The sequence below is a fragment of the Telopea speciosissima genome, chromosome 8 (genome assembly GCF_018873765.1).
Source record: "Telopea speciosissima isolate NSW1024214 ecotype Mountain lineage chromosome 8, Tspe_v1, whole genome shotgun sequence".
Lineage (NCBI taxonomy): Eukaryota > Viridiplantae > Streptophyta > Magnoliopsida > Proteales > Proteaceae > Telopea > Telopea speciosissima.
The window spans coordinates 49,509,744-49,533,507 of NC_057923.1; the positions used below are offsets into that span (position 1 = coordinate 49,509,744).

Consider the following 23,764-nt stretch of genomic DNA (forward strand, 5'->3'; position numbering starts at 1 on the left):
GAGCGATGAAGACGCTTCAAGATTTTCTTGCCACAGATCATCTCCTTGATTTCCTTCAAGGTTTAAATGACTCATACGCTGTTGGTCGCAGCCATATTTTATTAATAGACCCACTGCCTTCTCTCAACAAGGCTTATTCTCTTCTCCTCCAAGAGGAACGTCAGTGCGTCATCCATGATACTCGCTCTGCTCTACCTAAACAGGCTGCAATAGCAGTGTCTCGTCCGCCCCCGTGATTTACTGGTTCCAAGCCCACATACCATTGCACCTACTGCGATAAGGATGGCCACTCTGAATCGCCATGTTTTAAAAAAAATGGATTTCCTGAATGGTGGACTTCTCGTTCTAGTTCTCATAAGAATGGTGCGCCTCGCACTGCTCAGCGGCGCTCTTCTAGAACGCAGGCTCTTGCTGTCGCTATTGATGCTGTGACTTCCTCATCTTCGGTGCCCTCTCTTGCAGCGACTCAGATTCAGCAGCTCTTAACGCTACTTCCTCCTGGTGACCACCCATTAGTCAGCCTTGCAGGTATTTCTTATTGCATGAACTCGGTTGCAACCTGGATTCTTGACTCAAGTGCAACCGATCATATAGCTTCTGATCTCTCCTTATTTTCTTCATACACTGCCAACACCATTTCACGTCCTGTTATGCTTCCTAATGGTTCCCATGTGCCTATTTCTCATGTTGGTAAGGTTTCTCTATTTCCCAATTTATCCCTGGATAACGTTCTACATGTTCCAGCCTTCCGCTTTAATTTAATTTCCATCCACAGACTTACTATTGCCTCTAACTGCTCGGTTCTTTTTGAATTTGATTCTTGTATGATCCAGGACCGTCAGTCAAGGACGATTTTAGTAACGGGTAAGCGGCACGGTGGGCTATATTTTCTGGCAACTGCTCCACCTTCTCCATTCGTCTCCACCACTTCTTCGGGTACCCACTTCGATCTTTGGCATTGGCGGTTGGGTCATCTAGGTTCCACCTCTACTGCTCGCCTCCATACCTTAGATTCTACTATTATTTTTTCCAATAAATGTGCTTACACTGTGTGTCCTCTTGCAAAACAGACTCGCTTACCTTTTCCTTCTAGTTCAATAACTACTAGTTTTTGTTTTGAGCTAATTCATATGGACATTTGGGGACCTTTTCGAATTCAATCTCTTTTTTACGCACGTTTTTTTCTTACCATTGTTGATGATTATTCACGTTGCACGTGGGTTTATTTGATGAAATCCAAAGCTGATGTTAATTCTTTAATTGTTCATTTTTTTTACAATAGTTCAAACTCAATTTGGCACTTCTATTCGATGTCTTCGCTCCGACAATGGGACCGAATTTTTAAATAATTCTGTGCTTTCCTATCTCCGCACCTTGGGGGTTCTCCAACAATCAAGTTGTGTGTCTACCCCTCAACAAAATGGGATTGTTGAGCGTAAGCACCGTCACCTCTTAAATGTGGTGCAGGCATTACGCTTCCAATCAAACTTGCCACTTGATTTTTGGGAAGAATGCATTTTGACTGCAGCCTTTTTAATCAATCTTTTACCTACATCCGTCTTACTCGGGAAAATGCCGTTTGAAAAATTATATGGTAAACCACCTACCTTCACTCATTTAAGAGTTTTTGGATGTTTAGCTTTTGGACGCCCTACCCACATGCACCATAAATTTGATAAACGTGCGTCCCCTGAGGTTTTTCTGGGATACCCTAATGGCCAGAAAGGATTTTGAATTTTTGACCTCACTACCAAGCGCATATATGTGACCCGCAATGTCATCTTTCATGAGACCATTTTTCCCTATTCTCTTCATTCCAACCCTACTCTTTCTTCCTCACCCGTCCTACCTCTTCCCATCCCCGACTCCGATACATCATCCCATATGGACCTACCAACTCCGTCTACACCACCTCCCTCACCCTTGCCCCCATCTCCCTTGTCCCCTGATACGGCTTCACCTCCACCACCACCACCACCGCCCCCTCCTGTTCGTTCCCAACGTTCACGGCACCCACCCCGATATCTGAAAGACTACCAGTGCACGCTTACCTTGTCTCAAGAATCATACGCTTCTGTTGGTTCAGGTACAGTTCACCCCTTATCTCATTTTTTATCTTATACTCATTTTAAGGAACCACATTTAGCCTTTCTCACAGCTTTATCTAGTTCTACAGAATTGACCACCTTCACTGAAGCTGTGAAACACTAGGAATGGAAAGATGCCATGCAGATTGAAATCCAGGCATTGACCCTCAATGAAACTTGGTCCATTGTGCCCCTTCCACCAGGAAAGAAACCCATCAGATCCAAATGGGTTTACAAAATTAAGCGCAAGTCTGATGGTTCGGTTGAACAATATAAAGCTCGTTTGGTCGCCAAGGGCTACATACAGGTTTAGGGAATTGATTATCACAATACCTTTGCTCCAATGGCAAAAATGGTAACTGTGTGGGTTCTGCTTGCCATTGCCACCATACGCCATTGGCATTTACATCAAATGGTGACCTGACTGAGGAGGTCTACATGACTCCCCCGCCTGGGTATCGGCGTAAGGGGGAGACTTTCGTCTGTCGTCTACACAAGTCCCTTTATGGACTCAAACAAGCCTCTCAACAGTGGTATTCCAAGTTTTCTGCTTCCTTGTGCAATTATGGGTTCAAGCATTCTGAGGCGGATCATTCCTTATTCCATCTCGGTATGGGCACTGATTATGTGTTTGTGCTACTCTATGTTGATGATATTGTCATCACGGGTTCCAATGATGAATTAATCTCATCTGTCAAAGATATGCTTCATCAACAATTCCATATAAAAGATCTTGGTCCTCTAAAATACTTCCTTGGGATCGAGGTTGCACGTTCTTCTCATGGTCTTTCTTTATGTCAGCAGAAATATGTCTTAGAAATCCTGGAGGATTCTGGTTTGAGTGGTGCCCGCCCCTCTGATACGCCCATGGAACAGAATCTGAAGTTGACTGACACTGGTGGTTCTTTATTATCAAACATGTCCTCATATAGACGATTGGTTGGTCGATTAATCTACTTAACTGTGACACGACCCAACATTGCTTACACAGTTAACACCTTGAGCCAATTTATGCACCAGCCCCATCAGCCACACCTTGATGCCGTTCATCGCCTTCTCCAGTATCTCAAGGCTACTGTCGGACAGGGTCTCTACTATTCTGTCACCTCATCACTTGAGTTACGCGCTTATTGCGACTTTGACTGGGCCAGGTGTCCAATGACTAGGCGTTCTACCATAGGTTACTGCATTTTTATTGGAAATTGCCCCATATCTTGGAAGACAAAGAAACAACACACAATTTCGCAGTTGTCTGCCAAAGAAGAATATCAGGCGATGGCTGTCACCACCTGTGAAATTACATGGTTGTCATACTTATTTCAAGATATCGGTTTCTCCATTCCTAAGCCGGTTCTATTATTCTGCGACAACCAAGCAGCGCTCCACATTGCCGCTAATCCCGTCTTCCATGAACGCACAAAACATATTGAAATTGATTGTCACCTTGTGCGTGAGAAGATACATAAAAGTCTGATCCATCCCAGCAAAATTCCCACAGCTTCACAGGTTGCAGACTTATTTACCAAATCACTTTGGGCCGTGATCAGTACTGCTTCTTGATATCCAAGTTGGGCATTCGAAATCTTCACGCTCCAACTTGAGGGGGAGTGTTAACATGACACTTCATGACCATATCCCTTAGCCGTAGAATCATATCATATCATCCATATCCCTTAGCTGTAGAATCATATCATACTGTGACTGTACATACCTTTCTTGTATACACAAAAATAGGAAACCATTATTATACATATATTGCCCCTTTGGGGATTGATTCATTCAAGGTACTACAATTGGAATTCACAATTCCTACACTTATCAGTTATAGTAGTATATGTTCATATAAAGAACACTTTCCTCCATGTATCATGATGAGTTGTCCTTCTTAAAATGAATTTTTATTTGGTGATTTTATTTTGGTTCATAGTCAATTTTGAGTCAACCCCATGGTTAATTTTGGATCATAACCTTGTTGCCTTTAATATTTCAAACATTTTGTGCACAAATCAGATAAATAATAAAAATAATTGGGAGAGAGAACGCAAACCGGTGTTGTGTCTTGGTACCTACGCCCAAGCACAACCTCGCGCGAAATGACAAGCACATCCCCCTGAAAAGGTGGAAAGGATTAGGGGTGCGCTAGTCATTTCGTCTACGACTGTGCCTGGGTGTAGGTACATGCCGCAATGCAACACCAGTTAGCGTTCTTTTTTTTAAATTATTTAATGTCGCATACGACCCCATTTAATCCACTTGAGTGATCATCTATTTGTGGAAGAATCAGCAAACATTTCTTCAGTATCAACAAGTTCTATTGCCACTCAATGATTCCAAATAACTTCTTTAACAAGGTACTTTATCTCAATGTGTCAACTCATTGAGCATGTGTTGTCAGAGAAGTGGTCTACCACAATATTGTCACAAAAGATTTGTATTAATTTCTCAATATACAGAAAAACTTTTAGACCAATAACAAAAATACCTTAACCATGAAGCTTGAGAGATAAACTCATACCATGATATGGCTTCTACTTCCAAAGAGGAAAAACAATCTTAATGAAATCATTCCAATGCTCCCACTGTGAAGGCCATACAAGTCTTGTGCGAATCTGAGTATACATTAAATTGCTATTTCACACGTATATACGATATTTCTCAAAAGGATCACCATTTTGGAATGTTGTTTTGGTACACATCTAATGTAGCTCGATATCAAAATGAGCAAACAATGTCACAACGATTCATAAGGAATATTCTCTAAAAACTTCCTAACTCAGAATTCTCTAACTTAGTTGTCTATTTCTGAAATTCTATGTTGAACAACAAGTTTCAACAACTTCACTTATGTATGTGAGAGTGGTAATTGAAACAGACAATTTATTGAACTCTATGTTCCATGACTTTATATTCTCATTGTTGTTGTCATCCTCCATAAATTCAATATTTTGATATTCCAAAATCGTAATGTACTGAATACTGATACAATATATATTGAAATTAACTCCATGTCAATTTCACTAACAAACATAGTTCATCACAACCTGACTGTGGGCTAAAATTGTGATTTACTATAACATGAAGCCTTAATTAGGAGTGTCAATCGATCGGTTTCGATCGAACCGAATTGATCCCCATTAAGGTCCCACACCATTTTCGCTCGTTCGGATAATCGGACCTCGTAGACCAGGGCATAGACATGTTTCTATTCAGTCGGTCAGTTGGTTACTAGTTAATTATCGAGTTCAAGGTAATTTGACTAATTGACTATAATTAGGGTTTAAACGGGCTAATTGACCAATCGGGTTAAAAAATGTCTATAAATGGGCTATAATCATGCTAAATGGGCTTGAACGGGTTAATCGGACTATAAATAGTCAATTATTAGTCAGTCACAATATTCGATCAATCCCATCGGACAATCATCAAGCCACTATCTTACACCAAAAATACCTGATTATTAATCGGTTGGTGTTTGAGCATGACACATTTAGTAATCGGTCAAGCCAGTCTCGAGCTCCAACTGATTGGTTCAGGTCAGACCTACTGATGCAGGCAATTTTTAACACTCTTAGCCTTAATGTTGAAACTAACTGAATACTAATTTTCAACAACAAACTAATGATCATAACAACTTGCATCTGGGCTAAGTTGTAACTTGCAAAGGTCTGCAAATTTTGTCACAATGAAACAATAAATCATTATTCACTATAACCTTCATGTGGGCTAACGTTGCAAATTACAATTGTCTATAACTTGATACCGAAAATAGTCAAACCTAATTTTCAGTGTCAATCTATATTCATTACAATTTACCTGTGGAAAAAAAATTATTAATAATAATAGTTTGAAATTCTAATAATATGGCTAGAATGCATCACATCAAGATAAACTTGTCTTATGTATCAAGATTACTTTAGTGTTTATCACTTTATCTCATCCCAACTTTACATGCACGAAAATAGTCATTTCTCCATTGGCTAAATGGATATCAATTTACCAAAGTAACATTAGGTAGTATGGTGGCATGTCGATCCTTGAGGAGGTAAGTCAATTACAATCAAGGATGTAAGTGTCGGTAGCAGGTATCGTATTGGAGGGTAATTTTAAGAGACATATCGAATCTTATTGAAGAAGCATAAGATACGCTAGAGATACACACTTAATGCTATAGTAGGATAACATATCGGAATCAGCACTGTCTTATTCGTTTGCAACAATATGATTAAAAAGAATCAGGATTCAATAAATAAGCCATTAATCGGCATCCAAGACTTGAGTTTTTTTTTTTTTTATGCTGCTTCTTGATGGTTGTCTCCCATGCACTCTTCTTGACTGACGCGCTTGCTTCTCACTCACAAACTCTAGTGAAACACAATGTTACTAAACTAAACTCCAAGCAATTAAAAAATAAAACGAGAATGAAAATAAAAAATTTGCGATCAAAACTTGACCAATTTTTCACTCATATCATAGTTTTCTCCGATCACAAATAATCACGAATCCTTTTATTTTCTTTCCTCTCCTTGCACACCGCCTATTTCTTAGATCTCCTTGTGCCACCTGCGACAATCCACTGAACTTCGCTCTGATACCACTTGTTGTGGACGAATACACAACCACGAGAAAAAATCCAAGCAAATAATCACATACATCCACTTGAGAAAATTAGAGATTTTCTACTATTTCTGAAAAACTCTTAACACTAATCTCCACCTCGCAAACTACTCCCCTTTACTTGTGCTAGGGTTTTTCACATAGAGACATATATAAGAAAATTCAAAACCCTAATTCCCACACAATTATAATTCTACTCATGCACATGCAATTAACCCAAAACTTGTCTCAATTACAATTATATAGATCCGTAGAATACAAGACATACCCAACACCAGCACTATTTAATTAGTGAAATATAAGAGATAAGAGATGAGTGAGTCAGGTCAGATAAAAAAATCGGACTCAGAATAATTTAATCGTCCGTGATGAATCTGGTTGATTCACCAATTCCCAGTTCTACTCTGTTTCTTACTATTCTTTTTGGTTGATTCAAATCGACACTGACCGATTCGATTCCTGATTCAGTTTTTCAAAACTTGGGTGTCGTTCATACACATCCAATCATTTTATCAGGCTGAAAAAACTTGAGGTAAGAAGTAGAAACCCATCCAATGATGGATCTAATCCTCTTGACTTGTGACGTGTGGCTCTTTTTAAGTACTCATACTTACTATGTAGGTCGTATGCCACAGAGCCAAATCCATCCAATATGATTTCTTTGATCATGTTTTTTCTTTCTTTTGGATCAGTAAGCTGTTCACTATGTGAAATGTAAACTTTTTTTTTTGGAATCTGTCCAGACTTCTACTGAGTTAATTCTTAGTTTCTTACATGCTTTCATTCCTTAAGGGAGGGCCCCAACTTTTGTCTCAACTTCACAACTTCACAACCTACCACACTATGCTGAAAAGCTACAACGATACAATCTTTTTAGGAAATAATGAATAATGCCCATCTAAATTCCTTTGTTTGAGTGTTGAAATTAACGACACTACACTATATAGAAGGATTTGAGACAAGAAAAACCAAGGTTGATAGGAATATCATAAGAAGGCAAAGGAAGCTCAAGAATTGACTCATCCCTCAAGAGTTCAGTCTTCAAACCAAGGATTGCTACAACACATAGTCTCTTAGGCCCCCTTTTGTTTGACGGGGACTTACGTGGGGTGGGAGAATTGAGGTGGGAAAGTGTTGATGTTGCACTTCAAAATCCCACCCCAACCTTATTTGTTTAACCTGGGGTGGTGAATTTACAAAAAGTCAGGGAACAGCATTAAATGCTTTGTCTGCCGACATGGCACTTGAACATCCCGCCACCATGCTATCCAAAGTCTCACAAAAAAATAAGGGTTGTTATTCATGGGAAAATAAAAAATCTCACCTCTGTTTCCCAACCCACTACATTGTGGGACCCAGTCCCACAACATTCCCACCCCATCCTCCTCGTCAGACAAACTACCCCTTAGGCCCCATTTGTTTAGAGCTGAAGGTGGGGTGGGATTGTTGGAAAGATGAGACCCACATGTTAGTGGGGTTTTATTGGGGTGAAGATATTGAGGTAAAGTTACTTTTCCCATGAATAATAACCTAAGTCCCAAATGGATGGGATTTTAAAGTGTCACACTAATAGACAAAGCAATTAATAATATCCACTGTGCTTTTGTATTTACTATCCCAAATTAACCAAACAAGGTTGGAGTGTGATTTTGAAGTGCCACATCAGCATTTTCCCACCCCAATTCCCTCACCCCATCACATCAGCAATGTCCCTACAAGGATAGCTTAAAATTAAAAGGTAAGCCATCAAGTAACACTCTCCAAAGAAAATCTTGAATTTCGGCCACCAATTTTCAATTCCCTCATGAATTTTCACCATCTAAATCTAGCCCTACTTTCAAAACTTGAAAATTGGAATTTCTGTTTTATTAAAAAGATGATTACAAGTTTGGTAGTTGAGGCCAAATTTGGATAAAATGCTCTACCATCTATCTGAACAGTGATCATTAAGAGGCAAGGCATAGACATGCATTGCCACAATAGGAGGCAATACACCATTGATTAAAGGCAAGTTCAATTCAGAGGGAGGAGACATCCCTAACCTTAATTATGATAGGGTGTCTACTTAAAGAAGGCGGCAAACTAAAACCTGGGAGTTTGGTTACCATGGATCAGTCCATCCTTTTTTGTTATTTTAATAAATTCATCTAAGAAATATTTGGGAAAAGGAACGCTAAGTCGCTAACTGGTCGCGCAGAGTCGTGTACCTGGGCCAGATATAGCCGTGCGTGAAATGACAGACACACTACCTAGAAAGGCGGAAAGGTTCAGGGATGTGCCGATCATTTCGAACACGACTGTATCTAGATGCAAGTACATGCCGCATTGCGTGACCAGTTTACCGTTCTTTATCCCCAAATATTTATTGTAAAAATATTTAAAATGGAATATAGAGGGCCACAATGTCTTTACCTGCTAATAGTCAACATGCTAATTTAACTAACAAAGCTTTGTTATGTATGGGTTTCCGAGTCATGAAGCCCAAGCCCTCCATATTTCTTAAGCATACAAATAGTGTGCCAAACAATATACTGAGATTGAGACTTGGCCTTATTACCTCTTCAAAAGAACTTAGCATAGATCGAATCCAATTTGGCAGTCTTTGGAAACTGAAAACAATTCATCCAATTACTAGGTGTATCAGCCAACACAAATTGAATCATAACAGATTAGTTTTCCATAAATCTAATTTCTTCTCCATCCTATTAACAATCGATTTCAATCCTTTTAGTTTTAGATGAATAGAAGAGCTTAGCATCCAAATAAAACAGCATCAGATGACATTACCCTTAACTCCTAACAAGTCAATCAAATATCTTCTATTTTCCAATGAAACATTCTTGCTAAAATGGACCTCACTTTTATTGAGATTAATATATTGCCGAGATGGAACAGAGAAGAGTTCAAGAATGGCCTTAATTGTCAAAAATATTCTTTCGTTGCTCAACAGAAGATGAATGTTTCATCTGAAAACAAGTGAGATAAGTGAAGAGCATTCCTTGACATTTTAACCCCTCGAAATAAATTCAGATCCCTATGTACTCCCAACAGTCTTGATAAAACCTCCATAAAAATAAACTTAAAATGGCTTAATAGACATCCTTATCTAATACCTCTGTTGGCCTCTATATTATCAAAAGAACTTCCAAGCAACTTAATAGAATATGAAACTGAGGACATCAAATGATGGCACATGTAGAAATTTCCATTTAGCCATGACCCATCATCCAGTAACATCACCATTTCAATTTGTTTCTTTCATCTATCACAAACAGGTTGATGCAGTCACCAACCGCAAAATAGGCGACAGAAATGAAGAGAACGGTTTCCAAGTCATTGATCTTAGTCCCACAATATTTAAAAAAACTTTATCCTAAATTTCCTAGGAATTGTGATACAAGGCAATCTCATGTGTACATAAAAATGACAAACTGATTCTCTGCACAAACAAAAAAGAATATTGTTCCTGACAACTAAATTACAGCAGTGTTAGTTATCCAACCAAACCCCAAGCCCCACATCCCTCTCTAAAAGTACATATCACTATCACAAGCACCACCATGGCTATTTTATAAGACAAATCAACCATGAAACAATATTACAAAGACAAAAGGGAGGATGGAAAAAAGAAACGTAGTATGAGATAACCCCAGATGCTACCAACAACATAGGCACCAGCAGCAGCAGTAGCACACCACATTAATCGAAACGCATGTTTACAATTGGGCATGGATTCACCATTCTTTTGACATTACCATATTGAAACAAAGTCAGCCCATTAACATCCAACTCTGAAAATCTCTTCAAGATAAATGATTTTGACTTCGAGAATCTAGGAGTCGCCCAGCCCAATGTTCTTCCAAGAAGCACACTACTCAATTGGAAAGCTGGAATCTGCCAGTTGTTCTCTTTTTTCTCCATCCCTGAAAATATTCTGAGAAAATAAGAGGTTGTTCCAATTCCTGTTGGACTGAGGATCTAAGGAATATAACTTACAAAGGCTGCATAATAAACAAGTGTAAGCCCTGCCAAAGCGACGAATGCAATTTGAAACACATTATACCTGTAAAACAAGGGGTGAAAACACAATAAACCCAGTCATCAGAGCATAAATATCGAAAGAAGAGTAAGAAAACAGGTCAGTTGTAACTCACATGTACAGATATTTAATTCCACGAAGAGATTGCAAGGTGTGGCCAAATATTTCTTGGGCTGAAGTTGCTTGGGCGTAATAACCAAAAGCTGTAGAACAGAACTGAATCACACTGCAATAGGAGGAGTGATGAACAGAGAAAAAATGAGGACATGATGAAAACTACTAGAAACCTTCATAAATGGAAATTTTTTGAAATATCAAGCCATTGACATATAGTGGACAAATGACCAGCATTTTCCAAAAGAACCAAAAAGCAGAACATACTTGCTAAAATGGCATGGTACCTAATTGGTAAGACCCATCATATGAGATAGTCACTAATTGAGCCCTGATTTCATGATTTATGAGTCCCCAAGTTACCATTTCAAGTGGTCATGCAGGCTCCAGGACCCTAGATCTAAGTTTAAATTGTTCTCTTGACAAAATCCATACTGTGTAGCAGATGTTAACACAATCGAAAAACAGATTGAAGCGATAAACAGTGCCTGAACCCACTAAGGCATTAATCTTTGGGGCTCACTAGTTGCTGTATGATTCCTTTTAAGAATATTCAGTCCATGTTTTGCTGCTCTTCTCTCTGATTTGATGACAACAATGAACTTCATAGACAAGTCTCAATCTAATTAAACATGGTCAATCTACTGTTTCAAAATCCAGAAAAGGAGTTGGGATGTCAAACAAGAAGGTAGACCTGATCGAGCAAAGGAGAATGAGTCCAACATTGAAAAGAAATGAATTCATAAGAGTTGCTCCCCACCTGGAAAAGAAAGAGTTAAATTGAGGATAACAAACAACAAAGGATGTAAACCGGTAACAACAACAACAAAAATGTGGAGAACTATTGAAAACCGCCACATGGAACGTAAATGCATGAATATGATGTACTCAAAAGGTTCCTTACTTCATAGGGTGAATAGTTATGAAAACCAGTCTCAAACCGAGCATCATTGCCCCGGCAACAACTGCCATCAGAAGGTAGAAGCAGAAGAAAGCAAACGCCGCAGTACCTAGAAGGCCTGGTCAAGTAGCAGAATCCACAAGTCAGACACCAAGAATTCTCAAGAAGGAAAAGCCCATTCCTGGGGTGGGGGTTGATGCAATGTTTTCATCACAACTTACCCCAGACACTGTCCAGTTTGACGAAAACCTCATTAAGGAAAGGAGAAAGAGGAGGACTGATCAATGAATATATAACAATATGTGCCACCCAAGCCACTGATACAATCAACCTGGAAAGCAACGAGTACATGTAAACTAAGGTTATACCACACTTCAACAGTCCACCAGAAAACATAAATAATAAAAATAAAAAAATCAGCAGTGACGAGATTGCAGCAACATAACTTAGAAAACTTTATATGACTTCAGAAGTTGAATTAAAACAAAAAAAAGGTTTTAATCTTTGCAAAAACATACAACTACTGCAGTGAGTGGAAGACTTAAAGCCTCTACCTTCCTAATTATAAAGTAAAATATAAAATATTATAAAACAGTGCATATTAAGCCTCATTGCCATCACCTATAACTGCCACCATTACTAAAGAAAGAGAGACAATATTCACCTAAGTTAAGGTTTCTTAGGAAATTTAGACCCCTTCAAAAATTAAAAAATTAAAAATAAAAAACTTAAGCATTGGGAGTAGGAATTAGGAAACCAAGCAGAGTCTAGCCATGGCAATGAGATTTCGCAGTCAACTAAATTACCAACTGGGCAGTCCACCAAGCTGCTCAACAACATAATACAATATCTGCATTAAAACATGTTTGGTCCAATAATTTCAGGCAGTTCACCATTTTCTCATCATTTACCAATCAAACAAACTCCAAAAGTGGCAAATGAAAGCATTAAAGTATGTTACTATACTCAAGTTCCTACTTGAAGAAGACAACAGTACACAAGATCCACCATGTATCTTTAGTAGCTCCAAATATTAAAAACAGAATAATTGATTACTCTGATGCCACCAGAAATCTATGAGCCCAGTGGTTGTCACAAATGAATATGGAGTCCTCGTCCCACAAGACTACCCATGCACCACACCCAAAAAGGAAATTCAAATAAAGCCAAATCCAGAGAGTTTCAATTTGAAAAATAAAGGCCTATCTGGCCAGTAACTAAGAAGCCCCCAAAGGGGCCCATACTTGCTCCCTCTAAAGTTATGAGGTTTAAAGCTCCGAGCATTATGGAATCGGTCACCTCATGTTGGAAACCATAATGCTTTGAAGGAATCCAAGGTACGCCTAGGTTAAAAATTTTATAAGTTTGTAAATGAAATAACTTAAGGAATTGGAAAAAGGAAACTCTGGGAGGATTGGATTCAATAAGCAGTCACTTCTTCAAGTCATTGCCAGCCATAGATAGAAAAGACATGGTAAGTTTCATTTTCTTGGGAAAAAAGGGTACCTTGCACTGAGGCCAAGGAACTCAAAGGGTGGACAAAGTGCCCACTATCATTCGATGAAAAATTCAACCATCAAATGATTGAACATGACATTCATCAAGTTCTTCCCAGATGAACAAAACCAACTCAAGGTGGACACTGAAATCATCCCCAGTGAAGGAGTGGGTTTATCATTGCAACACCCAAAGGTGCTCCATTATCAGCCTAGATTGAATGATATAGAGTTTAATAGGGCCCTTTGAGTTTTCATGAGTCTGAAGTGCCACAGGCATTAGTAAAATCTGTGTAATTTTTTAATACCTTCTCTAAGAAAAATCTGTGAAAAACATAGTGATGAGTCATGAGTCTTGATTGTTTTACAAATTTGTGAAAACATAGTGATAAGTCTTGATTGTTTCAGTGTTATTATTATAACCAATTCTGCATTAAGACTTTATGGAACTTCAACATAATGCATCTCCAGCTAGGAGGGTCAACGTAATATTTGTAACACTATTTCCAAAGAAGGATGATATACAGGAGTTGACTAATTTTTCGCCATTTAGTGGTGGAAGTACTAGAAATTATTCCTCATGTCACCCAAACTAGCAAAGTTCTTGCATCTACATTAGAAAATATGTTACGGTAAATACTTTGACAAGAATAAGATCCATCAAAGTTTACAGATTCTAGACTGAGCTTATATAAGTAATGAATGCATTTGATTAAAACACAGTTGGCACGAAGGGTTGGCACTAACTTGGGAATAGCCATACAATCGTATACAGTGGGACTTCATTAGATGCATAATACATGTTTCATAATATGTTCTGGGCGCCTCTGGTTGCAAATGGAGGAATTAGATCCAAACTCACCACTACAGTCACATTATTCACACTTCACAGTATCAGATAGGAATCCAGAAGGCTACATTAGGTACTAGAGGAATTTGGTAAGGTGATAATCCTCTTTCACCTTATCAATAAAAATTCAAAGGCCCTCTTTGGTTCTCTCGCTCATTCACCTGAAAAATTGAGGCACGGTTGAAGGCTTTTGCATAGTAGGATACTACGATTTACTCTTTGTAACAACAAATATGATTCTAAATAGAGTTGATTGGTGAACCGAATTCATGTAGCCAACCTCATTTATCTGATAAGGCATAGTTGAATACTTGTGTTGTTTCCCTCGCTAATCAATAAAGATATCGATGCTAAATAGCTATTAAGAACCATAAAGTAGAACAATGGTAGTAAAATCACTTCTTTAGCACAAAAGATCTTTGGAGGCAAGAGGTACTCATCATCTCCAATAAACAAGTCCAAAGGGGTACCAAATCATCTCTAATAAACAAGTCCAAAGGGATACCGAATCATCTCCAATAAACAAGTCCAAAGGGATACCTAATCATCCATTCATCCAAGAGATACTCACACTTCAGTAAAATCACTTCTTTATGAAATACTTGGATCAAGCACCAAGTTGACTTGAAGCATAAGTTTTCCATAAAATAAATTTGCATCACAGTCAATATATCTGTTGCCCTACTAGCTACTCCGATCATATTGATAGTTCATCCCAAGCAAACCAAGATCTCACCACTACCTAATGATCTCTCAGGTTTTACACGTTTCAACTCTACAGGAACTGAAGAGAAAGTATAGATATAACTTCATCTTGCAGATGACAATAGAAGGATTAGATAATTACCTATTCAATATCCTACAATTTCTTTCTCTCAAATACCGTAGAGGATACGAAGCACAGAAACCTCCCAAAAAGCAACCCTTAGCCACAGTTAACACAACTATATAAATGGAATATACCCAAATAAAAGATTTTAAAAAATCTCTGTCCCGAATCCAAAGATACAGAAAAACAGTTTGCATTTGAATACACAGTACTTATACGTATTTTATTAGGCAAAAGGTTCCTTAACTGCTCCATAATGGAATTTATGGAATGCACAAAGCTGTGCCATTTGGAACAGTGATGTTTCGATTCCGATTGTTGGGCATTGAGGAAATGGTTGGGATTGGCCATGTGTCAAATTTCAGACAAACAAAATCATATACCCTCCCATGTTTTGGTATTCATCCTCTCATGGTCCGGGATTTCAAAGCTTATTTTGCACTTGGAAAACTCTATTTGGGCTGAAACTTCATATGTGAGAAGGGACCTTGGGGTCTACCCATCCACATATTTTCAGCCCCATCCAATCTATGATATGTGGCAGATAATTGCAGTGAACCAGAGATACTCTCCGGACTTTGCAGACCAGGAAAATATATTTTACAAATTCCATCTATACTTTACCTCTTTAACGTCAATAGCTAGAGATGTATAATAATGAAACAGGTCCCTGTTCCATCTTTGCAACCAATTAGAAATAGAAGATGAACGCTTCTCTTTCTTTTCTCCCTTTTTCAAGTAAAAATGGAAATAGAAACTGAGTTAACCTTTAATTGTTTGTCTTTTAGTCCAACAGCACCTACTAGAGTTTCCTAAAGATAATATTGAACAGATATGGAAGCAATGAAATTAATGAACACACCATACCATTTTGAGAACAAATGACAAAACTTCAACTCACATTTCGGGGCAGACCACTTACCCTAAAATTCCCAATACAAGTTTTGCCAGGTAGCCAATGACAGTTAAAGCCCAAGAAGTCTCTGCCTGGATAAAGCAAGCAGTAAAATGAGATGCAGAAGAAATGTTAACTACATTGTCATCATAAAATAGATATGTCTTGCCTTCTCTCCTTGAGGATACATCTCTTCTAAAGCTTTGACATCTTCTTCCAAAAGAAGCAACTCCTGAAAGAATTAGCAACCATGTAATAAACTCCACACTTAGGCATAAAAGGAATCCATGACTACTAATACTCAAATAAAAAATCCTCCAATTAAAGCAAATATGTTACAAGAATTAATATGGGAAGCAAAAGAGAAATATCGTTGACAAATGACATAAGGAACAAAGAACAAATTGATCACATACATGTCCTCATAAACTTTAGATACGGAAAACATGGTGCAATCAAATTTAAATATTAAGTGACCTAACACAAGGGTAAATACCTTTTCAACTGCCTTTACATTTTTACGCCATTTCCTCCCTTTAGAACCACTTCTCTCTTCTTGATGCAACGCATCCGCTGCTTTCTTCAATTCTTTAGCTTTTTTAGCCAGTTCAGTTGCCTCCTACAGGATATTGATGCCACCCCCCATAATAAGTACTTAATATCAACAAATATCGAAAAACTTTCTCATGGGAGCAGGTACTTCTCTACAGATGCAAAGCAAAACAAAAGATGCACCTTGATATACTGTGAACGAGTAATAACCGCTTTTGGACGCCGGATAAATGAAAATATAAGCCCCAAAGGTAGGCAAGCAATACCAACACCACCAAATATCTGCAATGTGAATATTGTCATCAGTGATAGAGACTCTTCCAAGACGCCAAACTCTATCCAAATTTGTCAGCTAACATAATATCCAAGTACATTAGTTGAAAGTTCAAACATGTTTCATCCAAAATAACTTCAAACATGACTCTAAAGACTGCAGATACATATTTTCAAATGATAGATAGGACGATATGTACTAATATAACCCTTCTAAACTTGCATCTAACATCCAAGGTGCAATACAATTATAATACACACAAAGCCCCAAAGAGAAATTGAAGTTTAGAAGCATACAGCGAAAAGAACCGATCCAACAATGGTGGTGAGGGCGACAACATATTCTGGAAAAGTGGTACGCATAGTCCAAGTTGTCTGTGACGAAGCATTTGCTAGATATGCAGAGCACTGGAGGAAAAATAAAGATATAAAGGGGAAAAAAAAAGGGGGTTAGAAATTAACAACGTGTACATAATAACCATACTAGAGCACCAACTCGAACCTCTTTTTCACCCTCCACTAGCAAACCAAACCCCCCCCCCCCAAAAAAAAAAAAAAATTGGTAATCAAGAGATAACAAACATTGTGATAAAAATTTCTGTTTCTGCTTTTGTTTGCTGTGAATTCTCAGTCTGACTTTAGGACAAATCACCAGAACATTTCTACAGTGAGGTAGAGTTCGGTACACCCCCCGAATATTGAAGTCAAAATGGAACTAGTTACATTAAGAAAGAATATAGAGCAAATGCAAAAGAATAGAACCTGATAAACAGAAGCACCACCAATACATTGCAGGCTACTAGAATAATCCCACGTGGTAGGGAAATTGGTTGTGGCTGAAGAAAGGTGTTGAACAGTGAAGTCCACCTTTCCAACTAGACCTATACCATGAGACAGTAAAAAAGAATATGTCAAGAAAATATAGATGTAACTAATAGAAGCTCACACAAAAGATGTGCTACTTAGCTACTAGAAATGAAGTCCAACCAATTTGACAAAAACTAAATTTTTTTGAAGAAAATAAGCACACTATGCCCAGCCAGAGTATGCCACTATGCAGCCAAGACACTGTCCAGCTCATCAACCTCCCGAACTGTATGATTCTCCCATCATCCCATTTTCACAAAAACTAAATTTTTTTGAAGAGCCAAAGCTCATTATGGAGATTGTATAATATTCAAACTGATCTCTACAGGTAAAATTTTAGAATAGCAGATCATAAACCAACCTTTAGTCAAGCTTGTCAGGCCTCTATGACTGAAGAAAACAGTTATTTCATGCTAATGAACATTTATGGCTTCCTTATCCATGATAGAGATAATATCCTTGCAGAGTAAAGGGGTGGAGCTAGCAGTGGGAAGGGCTCAATTATGTAAAATCATCTCAACATAAATGGTGGAAAAGGAAAGAAAGGAACTAGAGAGGTTTCAGATTCAACCACCATAGCACCTCCAACCCCAAAAAAGTCAAATATGCCTTCCTTCCCCATCCCCAAAAAATGAAAGCTGCCTATACACTGCTGCTTCATATACTTTTTACATTATATAACATATTTAAACCATTAAATGTTATGTGTACAAATGATATACACTGTATAGGTTCTTTAGTATTGGAGGTCACATGACACAATACATGGTCTGGAGCTCAAATAACTTCCATGTCACCTGTTCAGAGGATTAAGACCTACACCTACATGGCTGAAAATCCCACCTCATTTAGGTCATCTACAGCAGTAAACAATGGTCTAGTGCATCTTAATTCCTACAATAGGAGGGAAGGGGAAAAGATAAATAAATAAGGAGGCAAAACATGAAAAAACCACAAATCAAAAAATGGAGCATAGACAAAAATGACCTTAGTTGCCATGGTGCCAAGGCGAATCCAGGCAGTGGTAAGGCGCCTTGGCGCCTAGGTGATCAAAGCATGCATAAACAAAAAGGGGGTTAGATGTAAAATATGAGAATTTGTCCTTAAAGACTTAATTTTTTGGCAGTACTATGTAAAGTTAAATCTTAGTTCTTCTACTTATAAATAGAAGGTGAGTAATGTTTAAAATCTGAAAATATATCTTTTTAACCTATTTTCATTAAATTAACAACCGTACAGCTTCTTCTTCCTCTTCGAGGCAGGATGTAAGAGGCAGCTGTGGTTACTGCAACGGACAGGTAAGTAGTGACTCCTCCATTTTCCTCTATTTCTTCATCCTATTTTCCTTTCCTTTATTTTCCCCTTAATCCCCCTTTTCCAATGGATTTGGGACCTAGGTGCCTAGACAACTTGGTGGTCATCTCCTAGGTCCTGGAAACCCGCCTTGGTGCATTGGCAACGCCTTGAAAACTATGATAATGATGATAAATGATTGTTCATAATCAACAGCATCAAATTGCAATCAGACTCAAATGATGACGATAGCAATACATGAAGAATTAAAAGCTTAGGGCTGGAAAGACTTCTGCTAATCAGGATGCCATAATTCAAAGCAACTAGTTAGTCTTTGTACAAAAATGTATGGGACTGAGTTTCAGAACTCCCCTGTTGTATAGCAAAGTTCTATATAATGGTTGCCCCAAGTCCATGATATGATTCTGAATTTATCCATTCAGAGAACACCCTGGCCCCAACCAAAACAATGGTCTTCAAGAAAATCATCTTCTGATCAGTTCCCAAAGCAACTTTACCCGCCAATTAACCCCTTTCCGGTCCATGATCTAATTTGTAATCCCAGGGAGAATAAAATAAGGGTGTACCTAAAGCACAAAGCTCCTGCCATTGCGGGGTTTGGGGAGGGCCACAATGTACGCAGCCTTACCCCCGCTTCACAGAGAGGTTGTTTCCAGACTCGAACCTGGGACCACTAAGTCGCAATGGAGCAACCTTACCGTTGCACCAAGCCCATCCTCCCCAGGGACAATGAACAGAAAAAAAAAGGGAGATCTGCTACCTTTCCCACCAACCCAATGTACTTGCAGATTATTTCAGTGAGTTGAATGAGAGGCATGCAATAAATTTAACCTCCTCTAATTTCATATCATCGACCAAAGATGTTACCCCTGTCCCTGGACACTCTACAAAGCCCTAGTTCTCCATAGGATGTTATTTGCAAGTTTTTGATTGGCTTGCAAAAATGCCTTCTATTTATTTAACACAACATTGCAAATTCTAAAGACTCGTTTTGTTATTACCTTTTAAACGATAATGAGTATTATTCATGCATTAACACCCATTGTGGCACTAAGTTGTTCAAATCTTTTCAAAATTCGCAATTAGCCACCAACTGTCATCAGATTGGACTTTTTTTTTTCTTGTTAATCTTCATAAACAGAATTAAATTCTTGGAGCATTTTGGATGAAAGATTTACACACATGGGGACAATATTAGAAAGGAAAAGAAATGAAAGCGTCAAACTAACCGTATAAGATGCCAAGCACTAGAGCGCAAACAATGACCGTCGTCACTACCCACAGTAATGCGCTCTTTATCCGTTTCCCTATGCTCCTGCAAACCCACACCACCATCACCAACAAAAGTCAATCATCACTAGGGCTCGTCGCTGAATAAGAACTGAAACTAGAAAAGCCTATATGAAAATAATAATAATAAATAAAAACCCTAGAAATACCGACTTGTCCTGGTCGCCTTCGTAGTAGAACATGGCGAAGGGGATAATGAAAAAGACAAGAACAGCATCAACGATGTAGACAATAATCCATAGCGTCTTCATAGGCAATGTCAGATTACAAGCGCCATTATAGATCGAGTTTTGACAGGCCGAACGGTTAGCGACATCGGCTGGAAGCATGAGTATAGAAATGGCGGCAATAGAGAGACCCAAAACAACAACGAACTTGGGGAAATACGCTTGGTTCGCATCATCTGGATGCTGGTAGTTGACAAGAAGGTAGACATTGAAGATGAAAACAAGAACACAGACGACTATAGCAACGATGACCAGAGCAAGATTGAAATCCCCCATCTTCAAAAGCTTTTCAATCAATCAAATCTATCCAAAACCGCTCGATCGATAGATCGAGGGATGAAGGATTTAATGTTCTTGTTGCCTCTCAGTGCGAAAAAAAAAATCGAAATTGAATGAAATGGAAATGATTCCTTCTTTTTTTTCTTTTCTTTTTGAGAATTTGAAAACAAGAAAGGTAGACAACGCAAGGCAGAGGCGTTTGACGTGTGAGAGAAGTTTAATTACGGATTCATCCTCGAGTTCAACCCTATTCGACCTATTAAGAAGTTTTTCAGTTTGGGGTGTTTAAGGTAATTTGGGAGAACATTCGGACAACTGTCAAAGCAAGGTGGAAAATATAAAATAAGAAAACGGAGAAAAACCTTTTAATACTCTATAGTCTGTCTAATGTGTTCTGTTTAGACACTTTCAATAATGCCTTCCCTAGACTAACCCATGTCTTCTTGGTCTTATATATATCGAATGGGGGAGAGTTTTCTGTGTACGAATTGGACCTTATGCTAGCATAGGGGTTAATGGGAGTGCACACGAAAGATCATTATCCTCTGTTGTTATAGTACGGTGCTGTACTGCATCGTGCGGCGCTGCAGAGGCCATGTGCGCCATGTGAATGGGGGGAGAGTTTTCTATGTAGGAACTAGACCCTATACTAGCATGGGGGTTAATGGGAGTGCACACGAAAGATCATTATCCTCTGTTGTTATAGCACAGTGCTGTATTGCATCGTGCGGCGCTGCAGAGGCCATGTGCGTCATGTGAATGGGGGAGAGTTTTCTATGTAGGAACTGGACCCTATACTAGCATGGGGGTTAATGGGAGTGCACACGAAAGATCATTATCCTTTGTTGTTATAGCACGGTGCTGTACTGCATCGTGTGGCGCTGCAGAGGCCATGTGGCACAACGGGCCCCACATGGCGCACATGGTCCCTGCAGCGCCGCACGATGTAGTACAGCACCGTGCAGTTACAACATAGGATAAAAATTCCTATAGGGGCAGGGTTTTTGTCTTTTATAAGGGTGGTGCAGTCAATTCTTTCAAAAGGGTCTGTATCTAGACATAGGAATCATGCTCTGGACAGGCTCTTTTTTCCCTATAGATTTTTAATAAAAAGTGAAAGGGCCCTCGGCAAGCGAAATAGAGGATTACACCAATGAGTTGTAACAAAACGATATTGTACATTAGAAGGTAACAAGGTCCTTAATTTTATGTGAGGAGAGAGATAGACATAGAGACACTAGTGTACCTTAGCTATACTTGAAAAATATTTTCCTTAAAAAAAAGATTAGTTTATTAAAAGAAAAAGAAAGGTGTTGATGTAATGAGAGATTAAAACAAAAGCAAAAGAAAAAAGTTGTCGATGTAATGGGATAGAGATATTTATATGCCTATAGGATAAACTTCCAATAACATGGATTTTTTTTTCAAATTTTTTTTTCTTTTAATAGCATTTTAACATTTATATGTATAATAAAATCTACTCAAAAAAAAATTTATAACAACATTTTGATACTTAAAAAGGACATAGTTTGGTTCCTATCTTAAAGATTTAAGTTTTTCTTCACCCATATAGGGATCTTAAAGGGTATTTTAGTAAATACAAAAATCTAGGAGGGTATTTTCCAAAGGAGAAGTGAATTATTCCATTTCCTTGGTTGCTAGCCTTGTAACAGAAATGTGTAGCAGCCAAATCCATCTTCATTTCCCCACGCTTCTCGTCTTTCTCCCTTCTTAACCAGCTACTAATATCTGATATCATCAGCTATACATTTTAAATGAGTTTTCTTAGATCTTCAAATTATTATTATTATTTTTTTTCTGTTTTGACTTAATTATTTTATATTGATATAATTTATTTATTTATTTTTTGGTAAGGGATATAATTTATTAGAGGAATGTATGAACTTTGCCTCCTCACCTGATATGATGTATATATATTAACTAATTCTGTTTATATTTTAATTGATTACCTATGTGAAACTCTCGCAAAAGGGTATATTGCTCTCAGCAATGATGTAATTTTTAAACAGCTCATGTCCATATTCATTTCGTCGGTAGTATTCCAAACTGAGTCAATGAGCCTAAGGTTCAAACTCTAGAAATAAAATGTGTCATCTTTGTGGAAGAGGGTTGGGTATGTCGTCAATTTTTTGTAATTTAGTGACATGTATCAATCACAACACTGGACATAGGGAGGCAACGAGATTTTTTCAAAGGGAGAAGAGAGAGGTTGACATATGCTAGGCACTCTGACGGTGTGGTCAGCCTTTTCTCTACCTTTGTAGACAAAAAAATTAACAGATCGTTTTTATTGGGATTGGATGTGCTGTATTTTATGGGTGCATATAAATATTATTGGGTTTGTATTTGTAATTGGGTCAGTGTGCTGTATTTTAGGATTTTTGTGTTTTCTATTTTAACTCTATGGGAAAAATTTAAACACAAATAAAAGGAATATCACTTTGTGAGGTGGAGAGTAATGTAGAGAGATTTTTCAGGTTTAATGGAAAATATCTGATTATTTTGTATGGATGTAGGCATTCGTGTTGAACCATATTAAATTCCTCATGTTGTGTGATTGTTGTTTGGTTTCTTCTTCGTGGTTACGCATTCGTCCCCAATAAATTGTATCAGAGTTATGTGGTAGAAGAGCAAGAACGTGGCAACTTGTTGTACCTCTGAGGAAGAAATCAGAGATGATCTCAATTGCTTCTGCATTGAGGGGGAGATGAGGAAGATCTAGATTGCTCCCGCCTGGAGGGAGAGATTGTTGAGATTCCACGTAGAAGATAGAAGTAATAACCACACATCAAAAGTGAGTAATCCACTTTGAAGACTTATAGGTAATTGGGCACCCTTTCCTTAACAGCTAGTTTTTATGGATGAGTTCTATTCAGTCCCTAACTAACACCCGTTAGGCATGGTAATATGGTTCATTCAATTTTGGTCATATGGTATGTAAATATTGAATAAAACGAGATTTTTTTTTTGTCGTTGTACTTTTGACAATGGACGGTTTTTTTTTTGGGGGTAAAGAAAATGGACGTTTCAATATCCCTAAAAAGTAAGAAAATATATCTGAAACATATAAAATGTGGCAAATCTTGCTTTGAAACAAGTGATTATTGCAAAAATTG

General features: G+C 38.1%; 2 protein-coding genes across 2 annotated transcripts; one reads left to right on the plus strand and one right to left on the minus strand.

The window, feature by feature from the left end:
- The first annotated feature begins 2,525 nt into the window (after positions 1 to 2,525).
- LOC122672395 (uncharacterized mitochondrial protein AtMg00810-like) lies at positions 2,526 to 3,647 on the plus strand. Its single transcript, XM_043869877.1, has one exon. It carries the CDS (start codon positions 2,526 to 2,528, stop codon positions 3,645 to 3,647), a length of 1,122 nt encoding a protein of 373 aa, XP_043725812.1.
- A 6,416-nt stretch (positions 3,648 to 10,063) lies between these two features.
- On the minus strand, positions 10,064 to 20,780 carry LOC122671853 (LIMR family protein At5g01460-like). The gene is made up of 14 exons (XM_043869305.1): positions 20,275 to 20,780; positions 20,061 to 20,146; positions 17,413 to 17,531; positions 16,948 to 17,058; positions 16,561 to 16,659; positions 16,322 to 16,444; positions 15,995 to 16,057; positions 15,853 to 15,917; positions 11,977 to 12,086; positions 11,759 to 11,873; positions 11,549 to 11,614; positions 10,856 to 10,966; positions 10,698 to 10,764; positions 10,064 to 10,624 (listed from the first exon to the last, which is right to left on the minus strand). The coding sequence occupies exons 1-14, from the start codon at positions 20,622 to 20,624 to the stop codon at positions 10,577 to 10,579; spliced, it is 1,533 nt and encodes a 510-aa protein (XP_043725240.1). The 5' UTR covers positions 20,625 to 20,780; the 3' UTR covers positions 10,064 to 10,576.
- Between the last annotated feature and the right edge of the window lie 2,984 nt (positions 20,781 to 23,764).

Coding starts and splice junctions, on each gene's coding strand:
- LOC122671853 (XM_043869305.1), bottom strand. CDS start 20,624: ATGGGGGATTTCAATCTTGCTCTGGTCATCGTTGCTATAGTCGTCTGT. Junction 17,532..20,060: donor AGTGCTTGGCATCTTATACG/GTTAGTTTGACG, acceptor CTCATGGTATAG/GTCTAGTTGGAAAGGTGGAC. Junction 11,615..11,758: donor ATAACTATTCACCCTATGAA/GTAAGGAACCTT, acceptor TTTCTTTTCCAG/GTGGGGAGCAACTCTTATGA.
- LOC122672395 (XM_043869877.1), top strand. CDS start 2,526: ATGACTCCCCCGCCTGGGTATCGGCGTAAGGGGGAGACTTTCGTCTGT.